Source organism: Akebia trifoliata, chromosome 2 (assembly GCF_017979445.1).
Source record: "Akebia trifoliata isolate Shusen 1 chromosome 2, ASM1797944v1, whole genome shotgun sequence".
Lineage (NCBI taxonomy): Eukaryota > Viridiplantae > Streptophyta > Magnoliopsida > Ranunculales > Lardizabalaceae > Akebia > Akebia trifoliata.
In genome coordinates, this window is record NC_141376.1 from 15,467,897 (window position 1) to 15,483,208 (window position 15,312).

General features: G+C 34.3%; 1 protein-coding gene across 1 annotated transcript in view; it reads right to left on the reverse strand.

Annotated features, from left to right (window-relative positions):
* Positions 1-15,312, reverse strand: part of LOC147409762 (uncharacterized) — a 46,935-nt gene that overhangs the window by 17,348 nt on the left and 14,275 nt on the right. The window contains exons 4-6 of the mRNA XM_086431820.1: positions 7,333-7,408; positions 6,059-6,136; positions 4,523-4,620 (exon numbers count right to left, since the gene is read on the reverse strand). Coding sequence (XP_086287946.1) covers positions 4,523-4,620; positions 6,059-6,136; positions 7,333-7,408 — 252 coding nt within the window. The remainder of the gene's footprint in view (positions 1-4,522; positions 4,621-6,058; positions 6,137-7,332; positions 7,409-15,312) is intronic.

The window sequence follows — 15,312 nt, forward strand, 5'->3', positions numbered from 1 at the left end:
TTAATCGTTCCTATTTATAGGTATGGAGTCATTAAGGTTTAAGAGTCTCAAAATCCGTCTCTAATTTGGTCCCCAAAAATTAACGTGTAAAGCTAAGCAGGCCATGGCCTCAAAACTTGTCATGCCGCGGCTTGTATTTTCATATTTCTGTTGTGCAATTCTTGAATTTCCGCCGCGGCCTCGTTTTCTATCAAGCTGCGGCTTGAAGACTTTTTTAACTTGTATGCTTAGCTTCCTTCTTCCGAGAGTGAACCAATTTGGAGTCAGAATTTCTCCTAAACGTTGCCAAATATCCTAATGTTCCATATTGTTCCTAAACTACAAAATAAGCATAAAAATCAAATAAAAACATAGAATCACATAAAAAGTATAAAATAAACTAAACTTCACTAAAAACAACTAAAAGACTTTAAAATTAACAAAATATTATATTTAAAAGTGGTTAATTCGTAGGTATAAAACCTACTCATCAGCAAGCCTCCTTAGGTTGTGCAGATGTTGCCATTGGTCTTCCCAATAGCACCCATGTTGTTGTGGATGGATAGAAAGCTTCCAATAACTGTAGCAAGGCCGAAGAACTCCTAATAGGTTTGTCGCAAGGCTGAAAAACTCTTAATAGGGGCAGTCGCAAGGCCACTGATCCTCCCAACATCACTCTCAGTGCTGTTGTAAGGCAAAAATCTAGCAAAGATTGCTGTCACAAGGCTACAAAGCTCCCAATGGTTGTTGTCGCAGGTTGTAGAGTTTCTAATAGGGGCTGTTGTAGGCAGCAAATCTTCCCAACAACAGTCCCAATGCTGTCGCAAGACAGAATTCTATCAAAGGTTGTTGTCGCAGGGCACCTAAGTAGCCACTGCTGCTATCATAGGGCAAAAATGTTGCTAATAGTTGCTGTCGCACACCTCCAAAAAACTAGCCACTGCTGTTATCATAGTGATTATTGCAGATTTTTTTTTTTTTTTAAATTTGAATGAGAAAACCCTAATGTAGGGTAGAAACACAACGCAGAAAGATTATCGCAGCATGTGATTAAATCTTTATCGCAATATGCGATAAAGAGAAAAAAAAAATTGTAAGACCACCGAAGGGGAGAAGATCGAGTAAGGCTACTCTAGGTTAGGGTTTAGTGAATAAAGAGAAGAAGGAGAGGAACCAAGGAGGAGGGGGGGGGGGGGAGCTAAATTCCTTGGCTCTGATACCAAGAAGATTTTGAGAAGGAACAAGTCAAGTCTCTTTGTGAGAGCTTGGCAAGAATTTATAGTAATTAAAAGAGTTAAAAGACAAAACAGCCCTTACAAATAAAAAATAAATAAAACTATCACTACTAAATAATTATAACTAAAATAGCAACTAGAATATTTGCAATAAGAACAACTCAAAACTAAAAAAAAAAACTAATCTAAAATAATCTCGACGATCTAGACCTAATTAAGTAAAAACTTAAATAATTACAAATTTTTTGTCGGAACCCTTGATTGTTGACTTGATTTGTGTTCTGTATTATGTTGTGAAGTTTATAGGATCTGCAGTTGGGTCAGCAGGGTTTAGAGTAGGAAACTAAGGTTAAATAGGCGAATCTGGGTGCTGGAAAATACTGGCAGCAGTATTGTTGCAGCAAAATATTTTTTTCTGCCAGCAAATATTCTCAAAAGCTAGTTTGGTAAAGTTTTAGGGGATCAATGGGGCTGTAGAGCTGTGGTTAAGCAGTAAACTGAATTCTATGTGTTGGGATTTGATTAGATTATCTCAATGGAGTTGACAAATCTTTATGTAAATCCCTTTACATTTGTTATGATAGAATGATGCAAGAGTGTGCTAGATGCAAACATGAAGAACTAAGTGTATGTGAAAAGTGTAGAATAAACTAATATGTTCCCAACATGAGGTTTATTTTGGGACAAAATCTAAGGATGGAACCATTATAGGACTTCTCATTGATTTCTTGCCTAATTCATCAACTAAATGGATACATGGAATTTTTCCCAAAATGGGATTTAATCTTGCATACCTCATGAGAGTGCACCTCTTTTATTTCTAGCATTATATGTGGTCATGATGCATGGAAGTATGTCCCAAGATTGGGCACATTGTTGTTGGCCAATGAAATAATAAAGATCATCTCATTCAGATATCTAGATGTAATTTCTTGTCTATTCATGAATGCTATGTGTTTCATGAAGAGAAGAGAGTTAGTGTAGGCTTAGAATGATGGAAATCAACCCATGAATAGGGTGCCTCATCATCATTTCTCTAGCCATTATTCATGCCTACACTACATGAGAATACCATATTCTCCAATTTTAGAGATTATTGTAAGCTCACGCTGGTAAAAATTACCTTATGAAGATGGAGTAAGTAACCTATCGATCTTGCCAATTTGAATCTAAGTTACCCAAGTACATGAAATGCCCCCCAAAATTGGAGATTATTTAAACCTTAAGAATGACGGAAATTACCTCATGAGGAAAGTAATTCACAATCAATTTGGCCATTACGATGCCTAATCTATATGGATGCATGTAAATCTTCCAATTGAGATTATTTTGGGGCTTTCAATGGTGAGAATCACCTCATAAAGAGGGCTATTCTCCTACCATATTTTAGTCATTTTGATGCCTAATTCTATATGAATGCATGGAGATCTTTTAAAGGCTTTTATGAGAGTAATCTTCTCATGAAGAGAATGTATCTTCAATCATCTTAGCCGCATGGAATGGGATTCTAAAAGTCCTAAGGGTCCTAGCCATCCTTTCTTCCAGGTTTCCGAAGAGAATTTACCAATTCACTAGATAAACAGGGGCTTTACAAGTTAAGGCTCCACTGCAAAAGAAATAAAGTGAGGGAGGTAGAAGAGGGAAGGGAGATGCAAGATGCAAGAATTGAAACTAGAACACTAAATTACCTTGGCTTCTTCTTCTTCTTCTCTTCTTAGAGCTTAGTCTCCAACAATGGAGGAAAAAGGGATGTGACAGAAAGAGAGGGAGCTAGGAGGGGATTTTGACAGAATTTCAAGGAAGGAGAGAATCCATCCATTTTCCTTGACGCCATGGCTATTTATAGATTCCTCATGGAATTTTTGGAGGTATAATAGTTACAAATCTCAAATTGATAAGAATGCCTTCAGAATGTACCAATTCTACCATAAATGATGGAGGTCTTAATGGTAATTTACTCTTAATTTTTTTTTATCAGTAACAAAATTTATTGATGAAGTGGTCGAGGTGACCAACTAAAATGGTAATTTACTTCTTAATGAGTCTTACTAATCACGATCATCATGGGATAAGGTAGTAAATTACCTTCAAATGTTCTAGAGAAATCTTTAGAGGGTAAAAGGGTCTATGCTCCCCATGTTTTACATTGATGGGAACATGAAATTATCCTTGATGAAAGGGTCTTAGTGGTAATTCACCACATCATATATCTTGACTAACAAGATCACTATAAGGTTAAGGTGGTAATTTCCATTAAGATCTTTCTACAGCCAATTTTTAGGGGTGGAGTGATTTGCATATATTTACATTGAATACCTTAAAAGTCATCCAAATTATGGGGGAAAATTGGGCATTTTATCCCATCAGATTCTTGGGGCTCTGGGTAATCAAGATTACCAAGAGGTCTAAGTGATAAAAACACACATAGATATTTTCTTTAAGGGAATGAGAAAGATTAAGACCTTGCCAAGTGGCAATAGTCCCAAGAAGCTCAAAAGAATTGTGCTAAGTGGAGAGTGGGGACCATTCCTAAACAGAAATCTGTTAGGGTCCTATCAGTGGGTGTTGGACCAAGGCAAAAATGAGTTGGTCTGTTTCCACAATTAGGACCAAGCCATTTTTGCTTGGATCAAACTGTATGGAGCGGACCCAAGCATTTTCGCATTGGTCCAAGCATATGGAGCAGACCCAAACATTTTTAAAATTTTCTCACTCTTTTGATCAATTTATCAGTTTTGGATGGACTTTCTCAATTTCTTGACACATGTCAAAGTTTTATTGATCTCGAATGATCTGAGCAATTTTGGGGTGTCTATACACCTCAGAGAATTTTTAATGAGACTCTGAGGCACACCTCAAGGTGTAAGCCTCACAAGTCTTTAACAACACTGATTTCAACATGTGAAGGCAGCACCTCAGTGAGGTCACTGAGGCGGTAAAGTTTGTGTGGTAATACCACAAATCTTGGATCAAAACCCCACCTTCACACTGACACCTATCAAAGAAAAAAGTTTTTCCACAATATAACTACCATCATCTACTATGCCTTGGTAAGTGCACAACATATAATAATCCCTAGTTCAAAAAATAGTTTTAAATGATACGCTTCCAAAACAATCAGACATGAAGGATCAGATATTTCATTGCAATTTACAAGATTACAATACTTAAGAAAAGGCATTTAACATATTAAAAGAAGTAATGGGGTAGTGTCTAGTACACAACAGTCGCTTCACCCGGCTAAACACAAGAACCTGAATGAAACATGAAACAATTTACAGCTTGTTTGGAGGTAAGAAATTAAATACCGTGGACCATTGACTAGGACAGAAGCAGAGCCCTGCCCAACTCCCCTCTCCTACACCACTATCCCGAGGCAATACTGAATAGGTAAGCCTGTCAACATCTGAAAAATGTATGTAAAAAGCATATTAATAAAAACATAGCTATCCACCAAATAGCCTGAAGGCAGTATTAGGTCTGCATATGGTAGTCTGCAGAAATGACCTCACAATTTCATAAAATCTTAGCCACTACACTGACACAGAAGCCTATGAAACCAGATTATTGTTTCACCATTAGGTATCACATAAATAAGAGGGCATATATTTATCAACCCAGACTGTTCTAAACTCTAATTTTAATAGTAGACAAAACAAAATACAATGGGAAGTGAAAAGAAAAAAAGGAAATAGATAATGGCAAAACCACTCTTAAGTTTTTGTTTTAAAAAAATGGCTAATTAGAATCTCTCCAAACTAAAATCTGTATAAAATTCAACATTTTTAATAGTAAAAAGTAGTACTTTTCAAATAAATCCATTTTTGTATGTAAAGATTATACAAACAAATCTGAAATTTAGTGTCTTATTTAAACAAAATACATTTATTTTATTCAGTTTTAGTGAGACGTATGCCTGGCACATTGTGCCTTGACTGAGGCACAATCAAGGCATGTACCTTGGTACACCTCACTTACATTGGCTCGCCTCACATGTATAAAGGCGCCTTTGGTGCACCAAGGCGCTTGCCTCAACTACATTGAGCTGTGCATAGAAATGAAGAGACCTCTACAGAAGCAAATGAGAGCAGAGAAACACCATAGAGGTAGATAGTGGAGAGCATTTACCTATAGGAAAAACACGTATGGCCTTTAGTGTGATAAACGAGGATGATTGGTTGAGGACAGTGTCTGAAAACTCGATAAACAAGAAGCAGAAAATTTTCAAAGTTATTAGTGATGGTGGAATTTCTCTCCCTCTCCCCCATCCCCCATCCCCCTCCCCTACACCCCACCCAAACCAAACCCCCTTTTCCCTTTCTCACAGTTTCCCACCTCTCACTCAGTCCCTTATTTCTCTCTCTACCTTTTTTGCTCCCCTTCTCCGTATTATCTGTCTCTTCCACTTCCCTCTATCAATTGGCTATGGATGCAAGATTGTGGATTTATTATCCAGACTTTGTCCATAGGATCTAACACCATGCCTGGTTGGTTGAATCAGTATAGACCATAGCAGTCTAACTATGGGTACCTCGTATTTCCTCGTTATTTAAAAGGTGACAACTTACATTTGTCTACCCATATCTCAAGATATGGATTGCCTATTTCTATCATGCAATGCGGAGAACTCCTCCAAAAAATAGAAAATTGAACATCAAAATATTTCAAAAACATGCATACCCAGGATAAATAACCCATTCCAAGAAAAAACTCGTAAGAGAAGGTGGCTCTAAATATCCTTAAATTTGCAAGAGAACATAAAGAAATTTCATTAAATATCACTCCAGAGATCTTAATTGCAGACCATAAAGGCAGTGAAAAGAAGGGAATGGCAAAGATGGTACCTTGACCATTTGTAACCAGTCGTGATACAAAAAGGTGACCATAAGAATCCACTGTCCCCAAGATTAAGCAGTCATCAGCTGTGCATGTTACATCAGACAGAAGGTCAAGTTTGAAAGACTTCCCAATGCACATTTTCCATCAGAAAGAAGAGTTAAGTGATACAAGGCCGGAACAGCAACATCATTTGGTAAAGGATATTATCAGTTTGAAGAAGTGTGTTTTCTGCGACTGCAATGAATTTATAGTGTTGTTTAATCCTGTTCAGCAACAAAAACCTCTGAAGATATCAAAATGCACATCGACGGTATATTTGTTGGTAAATTTCACATATTAGTTGGCAATTTCTCTATAAGCATATTATAGTCACCATTAGGTTTTTTTAAGAAGTTAATAATTATGATCGCGAATGTGAAACCCTCTGATCCCAAATCTTTGGGACAAGACTTTGATGATGTGACACCCTCCGAATGGTGAAAAACCAATATAAATAGGATATTTTCAAGAACAAAGATGGTAGAAAATGAAGAAATGGGAAATCAAAGGCATTTTGGTGCTAGGTGCTAAAAAAGTGTGCCTGACGAGACAAGGTAGCATGTCTTTTCAGACTAAAACCTGATATGTCATTACGGATGCCATCCAGACCAACTCCCTTGCATAATATAGTTGGAATGAGGGTAATTTCTATAGAACGGGCACCCCTAAGTAACTATAGCACCATATAGAGTAGAAAATGGGGTAAAATGACATTCAAGCATCAATATATAACTGATTAATCAATTTGAATTAAGAGAATACTGCAAATCAAGGGAACATTCAACTCTCAGTGGTAATAAGTATGACTTGATCACAATACTCTAAGCACATTTCAAATTCAGATGCTATCTCCAATTCTCTGTGCAACATCCTCAATCTTTCCTCCTTATGGAACATAGATAACAAACCGAGCTAAAAAAAATCGTCTATTGATCTGTCACCTCCACACACGAATGGCAAATATAGTTTTGCTATTTTGTTTTGTCCACTTGTAGAGGGAACTGGGAATGGTGGCACAAACAAAATAAATACACAAAAAAAAACATACTAGATGCTTTCCAATTGATGATAACTGGTTACAAAATAGAATGCCACTTACAGAATTAATAACATTACAAGATGATGAACCATATCCGATATATGTATACTACTTAAAATGCTATTGACAGAAGCACTACTTATTGAAGAAAAGGGGTGCAACAAAAAGCATTAAAAGAGAAAACATAGAACAGTCACCTACAGTCTGTTTCAGCAAGCACTACACTCTGAATTTCTGATCGATGCGGACAGCGATTAACCAATGATGAATTCATAACCTTCACAAAGGCAGATTATGGCCAATGAAATTGAAAAAAAAGAGTAACCAAGAAGCATATTAAGTAAAATGTTAAACTTTTCAAGGCAGAAGAATCCTTCTCTTTCACCTATTGCGGAAAAAAAAAACAAAGAATCCTTCGCTTGTGTGATATCTACTATAATAAGTCATAATGAGGGTGCTCAAGAGTTCATGTCCGAAACAAATATGAGGTTCCAAATATGGTGCCTTCGAGAAGCCAAAGACGCGAGCACGTCTATATAATAATATAAATACATTATATTATTATAATGTAACTCGGTGCTGGTGGGATTTGAACCCAGGTCTCTGGTATCATCACCCAAAGACTTTACCAACTAAGCTAGTTGACACCTGCTTAAATGTAATATTAGTTATGAACTTATACTTAAATAAAGAGGATTTTGGGAAAAATAATAATAAAGCAAGAAAGAACTATATAAAATGTTAAAGAAAATAATTCCATTCACCATAAAGATGTCCTATAGATTAAGGGAAGACTACCAAACCAAATGTTTTTGATGTAGATTGGCTTGCCAACACTTATCTCATTGCCTATGATCAAGTTAAGATGTGTCAAAGAAAGAAATCAGCAACATTGACTGAGTCAAATTAGTCAAAACCGAGTAAACTCGGTCCAATCTTTGACCAATCCACAAGAGCTAGTCCAACTTTTCTTAGGACTCTTTCTTTTATTGAGTTTCTATTTGTTAAGTTGCTTAAGTAGTCCTTGCTTTTCCTAGTTAGTTTTTAATTTATTTTATGTTCTCTAAATTCGTTTTTATTCTTTAGGTTATAATTAGAAGTCCTTTTAGATGTCCAAATTCAGTTCTAATAGGATTAGAAGGTTAGTATATGTTATAGATAGATTAGTAAGTTACCTTTTAGTATTTTAGAAGGTTTCTAAGTTGTTATGGAGTTATCTATATAAGGAACTCTAATAAACAAATTCTGAAGTTAGTTTTTTTTTTTTTTTCTTTTTAAGATTGATTAATAAAAGAAAAAAGAAGAGACTTTTCTTCCCTTTCTTTGTTTTTTCTTTGTTTTTTGAGCATAAGAACCCGATATTGGTTCTTAATTTTAGTGTTTACGATTGATTTCCATAAATCTCAAACCTAGATTGAAGTTTCTAGTCTGTTTTGCTCAACATAGAGATTCTTCATTACTCCTAGTTCTTGGGATTTCATCCTAGAACTCAATTTTTAACATAACCTCCAGGTTTGTGTGTTTTATCCTACATCAATTTTCAAAAACCAGACGAACCGATAGTTCAAGTGAGGTTTGAAGAAGAATTAATTTTCAAGAATCACCTCATGGTTTGACTATTGAACCAGCCAAACCGTTGGTTGCCCTCAATAAATAAAGGGGAAATGCCCTGGGCTTAGACCCATAGCTCAGTTGGTTTGACACTTTGCAAAGCAACTTTGAGGTCATGGGTTCAAATCCAGCTTACCCATGAAAAAAAAAAGCCCTCCATAAAGAAGTATTTCATTTAAAGTAAATGTATCACAATCGGCAAGAGCTTTGAGAAAGGAGTTAGGGCTTTTCAATGTGAGAAAATTCACTTCAAAAGCAGGGAAGGGAGTTAGGGATTTTAAGAAAGGGATTAGGGCTTTCAAATTTGGGAGTGTACACCAAAGATTCAAGGCCAATCTAAATAAAATGAAGGTATGTTTCCTCAAAAATGAGAAATATGATTCTCCATTACCCTCCATTTCTTTGTGAAACATTTCTTCATTTTTTAAGAAAATTAAACTCAATACAAGTTAAAGAACGAGAGAGTTTAGTTCTTGTTTAATTCAATTGGTTGAGGACTGATGAAGTGAAAATATTGTATGTTGGTGTCTCTTTGTGGTGTTTGTTTTTCTCAAATAATATGGATTTAAGCACTATTAACGACAATGATAAGCAAAATGAACTAACTAATTTTCAATGATTTGACTAAATTACTAGACAATTTACATTGTTTGTTTTAGGATAAACTTTTTTATTTTCATAAAACATTATTTTTATTAACAATAAAAATAATTTTGATACAAGTTTTTATTACTTTCCTAAAAAAAATTTGATGAATAGTTTTTTTTATTTACTAACCGGGCGGTCAAAGTGATCAAAAAAACCAAAGAAGAACAAAACAGAAAGGAAACAAACAAACGACACCACCACATAGTTATGAGCTACCCATACAGTTACAAGCCCAATCCCACCTCCCCATGAAGTCTTCAAAAATAAATCCCTCTCCTTCCAATGAAATAAAAGGCCAAGAATTTCAATGTTCACCTAGTGAATTTCAAGCTCCTTATTCTCAAAGACCCTACCATTTCTTTCACGCCACAAACCCCAGCAAATGGCAAAGGGAAGAATGGTCCACAACTTCCTCTTAAAAGCTTGAAAACCTACTCTAGAGGGGCTTTGGCTGCACCCCGTCAATCTGAATAAGTAAAAGAAGTGAGACCAAAACCTGTATGCATATTTACAATGAAGGAGGATATGATTCACAAATTCCCCGTCCAACTTGCATAAGCTACAAAAGTTAACCGAAATAATTCCCTTTTACATAAGATCATCCAAGGTTAACAATTTTTCATGAACTCCCCCCAAGATGAAAAAAACAATTTTGGACAAAACAGTTGTTCCTCAAACCTCTTTAAAAGGAAAAGTTCTCATTGTATTTAATAATTTAAGGTAGAAAGAGCTCACTGCGAAAACACCTTTTTTTTTCCAACCTTCGAAAATTACCCGCCAAAGCTTCTAGAGTTCTCAAAAGACAAGATAAATCCTCAATCTCCCAGTTATTAAGCAACTTCTGAAACCCAAATCCCAGGATATCCCACTAGAAGAGAGATCCAAAAAATCTGCAACTCTCCTCTCTTTCTTCAAAGAAATGGTAAACAAACCTAGAAAATGAACTTTGAGACTTTCTGTTCTGCACCACATATCCTCCCAAAATCGAACTGAAGAGCCGTTTCCAACTTCGAAGGAAATTTTGCCTTGAAACAAATGAAGAATTCATTGAATACCCTTCCAAACACCGCAGCCATAAGACACAATCACCCTTCCACTCTCCCAACCGAAAGCTTTCTCACCAAACTTTGCTGCGATCACCGTTCTCCGAAGACTATTCTTTTCACAAGCAAACCTCCATAACCACTTCCCAAGAAGCGCCTCATTCACAAATCTAAAATTTTTGATACCTAAACCCTATTCTTCTTAGGCTAGTAGATGCCCTTCCAACTAACCAAATGGAACTTCCTCTTCCCCATCGTATCATGTCACAAGAAATCCTTGAACAACTTGTTCAATTTTACCTCCACACTGGCAGGCATAGTAAAAAGAGACAAATTATATAGGGATACTAGAAAGTGTACTTTTTATCAAAGTTAACTTACTTTTTATGACAAAAAACAAACTTTCTATGAAGACAATCTCCTGCCAACTCTTTCGTGAACTGGGTCCCACACTGATTTGTAATAATAAGAAGCCCCCAAAGGCAAACCCAAATAAGACGAAGGGAAAACACCCCCCTTGCACCCCAAGTTAGCTCTAAGGTAGTCTATATCCTCAGCATCTCCCACTAGAATTTAGTGGAATACCAAAGAAAGCCTCAAAGCACACCAAAATACCATTCAAAACCCGGATTTGCTTGATGGAGGCATCCAACAAGAACAGAGTGTCATTGGCAAACTGAAGATAAGACACCATGGGACTATCTTCCGAGACCTTAAACCTCAAAATATCCTCGTTAACCACTGCTTTAGTAACTATCCTTCCCAAAGCCTCGGCCACAATAATGAAAAAGAAAGAAGATAGTAGGTACCCGTCTCAACCCCCTCGAACTCTTGAAAAATCCCGCAGGAGAGCCATTAACCAATATGGAAAAAGGAGTTGAGACACACTTCATCACCCAACTAATCCACACCTAACTAAAACCCAAACAAGCCAACAAATAACTCAAGCAATGCCAACTAATGTGATCATATGCTTTTTCTAGATCTACCTTACACACTACCCCCGGAACCTGGGATCTGAACCTTGAATCTATGCACTCATTATGTATTACCATGAAAAGTTATTCCATATATCAAGGAATTAAGTCAACTATATTGACAAGATTTTTTATTAAATTCAAAAAAAATATTAAAAATAAATCGTAACATTGTCGATCTAAAATAAGGATTTGTTAGGAGAATTTGACAAATGAATGTACAATTCGAGGAACCTTATCATGACTATGATTGGAGAATTAGAAACATTTAGTCAAAATAGATGAACACTTAAAATTTTATAGGAAGCTCTATTGGTCAAATGGACGTTACTGTTGAGTTCAAAAGCATCGAAAATCATATTTTAGACTATAAGCATGCTTAAATCCTAATTTAGTAGGATAAGTTATGAAAATATTAATTTTATCAAGAAAACTTTGGGTTTAATACTTTGGTCAATAGAGAAAAATCAGTGAGGAATTTCAAAAATCCTAGATACATGGTTCGAATTAGTCTAATGCAATGAACATAACGGAGAAAAGAAAAATATACGAAAAAAATATTATTTAATTATTTTTTATTAAAATATTAAAGTAAATAATTTTTTTTTATAAAATTAGATTTAAGTATAGTTATTTATAAAGACGGTTGATTTGAAATTAATGAAATATTAAAGAGGTGATGTATAATTCATATTAATATTACTATATTATATTATATTATATTATAAATGTGTGTTTCAAGAAGTTAACAATCCAGGTGTAACCATTTATATATTTTATATATTATATATTATTATATAAGGTGTAACTTTATTTGTTGTCATCATTTGTGCAAGAATAAAAAACAGAGACGAACCGATTTGGGTTTAAATGTGAGTTGGTACGTATAAGTAGCCTTCTATTTCAATTTAAACATATTTTGGATGCGAATTATGACCCAACATTGACGAACAAAATATTCATGACATCAAAATCAATATAGTCATCAGAATATTTTGTTGAATCGTCAAGAAAATTACTTAGAAAAAATTATTGGAATCTCGTAGAAACGCGTAAAACCTAGCTGCAAAGATAGGAAACTTATAATTTCAAATTCGTAGTATAGCTTTCAATGAAATCTGTTTTATTTCAATTTTGATAGTTAGTTTCAAATTTTTTAAATTCAAAATTCATGTATGTAATTGTAGAATGGTTTGTTTTATATGCTTTATATGAAATATTAAAGCTTAAAAAAAATTATGAATTTAGTTGAGCTATCCGAAAAAATTAATTCGAGACAAATTGAATTTCATAAGTATTTTTCATAAGGTATTTGTTTCAAAAATTTGAAAAAATGGAAAGTTTAAGTGTTAATTGAGGTTTTTGAAAATGTATTTTAAATTATGAATAATTTAGGGAGAATGACTCTAAAGGACTCTTTATTGAGAATACGTACCGAATGGTCCCCTAGTAAAGAATATGGACCATTTAAATCCACTTAATAAAATATTAGTCCATTAAGGATATTTTAAGATTTTTTTAAAGAAAAATACCTGAAATACCCTTTTAACAACTTTACAAAGTGTTTGATCTAAAAATATAGGGAGTCAAATAAAAAACTTGACCAACTAATTTAGTTATTAATATTTTTGCCAAAAATAAATATTTTATTTATTAAAAATAATTCATAAATTCAATATAATTTTATTTGATTCATTTGTGTCAACTTGCTAATTTTTTAGTTGAATCAATTCGATGAACATTCAAATCGAGTTTTAAATTTATGTTTTAATTATTTAAAATTATTTATATATTTTAATAAATCTAATATAAATAGACCAAATTAGTTTGATGATGTACTCATCTCCATCATCATCAATGTTGTAGTCATCATCATCATCATCATCATCTGTGATTTAAAGATTACTAATTTTGATAAGAGAAACAAGTTTTATTAAATTGATCTATAAGAGATGACCATAGTTAAGGGGCATGTCATTAATTATAAAACATAGGACTAGCTCAGATATTCTCAAATAAGCATGTTTCTTTAAACTTAAAAATCATTGAAAGGGAAAAATATATATTATTATTTTTGTTATCCATTAAAGGGATAATGAATGCCTATACGATAAATCGGTAGTTCTTTCCGGAAACTACCAATTAATTTAGAATAATAGGGTTTTGATATTCTCTCCGGTAGTATGGGCTACCACTTGAAAATACCATTGGACCTAATATCTGGGAAATTCCTATCTTATCTTCATTAGAAAACAACAAATTGTAATGTAAAGATGGATTGTGGATGACTAAACTGATTGAGGAGAGGTACAATGAAACTGATTTATCAAATGATCATTTACAATGTATAGTAGTCCAACGATTGATCTTCGTTAGGAATCAATAGCCAATATGAACCGGAAAACATGGTCACCCAATTATGATAAATTGCCAGACTGACTATAAAATCAGGAACTAATAGTGAGTTCCACACTGGTTAAGTACTAGATCATCGATATACAGATCGATATATCTGTATCAATCGTGTACCTCGTCATTTTTATCAAATACACCACTAGGATTGATATACTTATGACATGTTTGTGTTTCATTTGTTTTGTTAAGAGATGAGAGATATTTCAGTACTGTTTTATTAATAATTAGCATGTTTCCAGTTTTATTCATTTTGTTTTCTTATTTAAGAACTTGCATTATTTGTAATAGGTTAGCTTGTTTAGCCATTCATGATAGGACTATTAATTTGAAATGTGAGTTTACTATTGAGTAATCCCATTACTCACCCTATCAACAAAACATTACAAATGTTCCAATTATCGATATATGTGTTCCTTATGAAGAACATTACATAAAGGGATCGTAGGATCAAGATGATGAGCATTATTTTTGTTATATGTGAGTTAAGATGGGAGTTTGGTGGAACTATTTTTTGTGTACTTTTGGACTTGTATATATTAGCAGCATGTGTATTGTTTCATATATGCATATGTCCAAAGAGTGAGTGTTAATGTTTATGATGTTAATAACTGTCGATCGATGTGGGATGTGTAGTTGATGTATGTTACATTTTTTGGATTGTACATTTTTGGATATATCATTTTTAGAAATGATATATATGATGATTGGAATACTTGTTGGGATGTAGTGGATATATGAACTTTGATTATACAGGTATTTCTCTACAGGTGAAATTTTTCGTAGGACCAATTTTTAGGGAAAACTCTATCGAAATTATTTGGAAGAAATTCACATCATATTTATGATTTGAAGATTTTGATTTCGATTTTTCTCTCCACCCTCGAGATTTGGGAAAATTTAAATCATAAATCGAGGGTGACACATTAGCTATCAACACACCATCCAAAATTTATTTCCCCTTCGTAAACACCCCTTGAGTTGGGCTAACCCCCCTTAACCTTGCTGCCAAAAGTTTAAAAATAATCTTATACGTGGCACTAACAACGCTAATTGGTCTAAAATCTGAAATGTTTTCTCCCCTCTCCTTAGGGATTAAAACAACAAAGGTGTTATTTTCTCCTGAATCTAGTACCCCATTGAGAAAGAAATCAACCAGAACCGCCATCAAATCCGTCTTAACTACTTGCTAACAAACTTTGAAGAAACCCATTGAAAATCCATCTAGACCTAGAACTTTATCCGAACTCATATCTTTAATGATCTTTAATGATCTTGAAGACCTTGTCCTCCTCGAAAGGTCTATCCAACCACACGCGATGCTCTTTTGAAATGGTATAAAAGCCAATCCATCTAGGAAAGGCCTAGACAAGTGCTCTTCTGAATACAAGTTCTTGTAAAAGCTCATTGTCCCTTCTCTAATCTCATCCTCCTCGTCCATCCACACCCCATTAATCTTCACTATTTTTTATAAAATTCACCATATGATG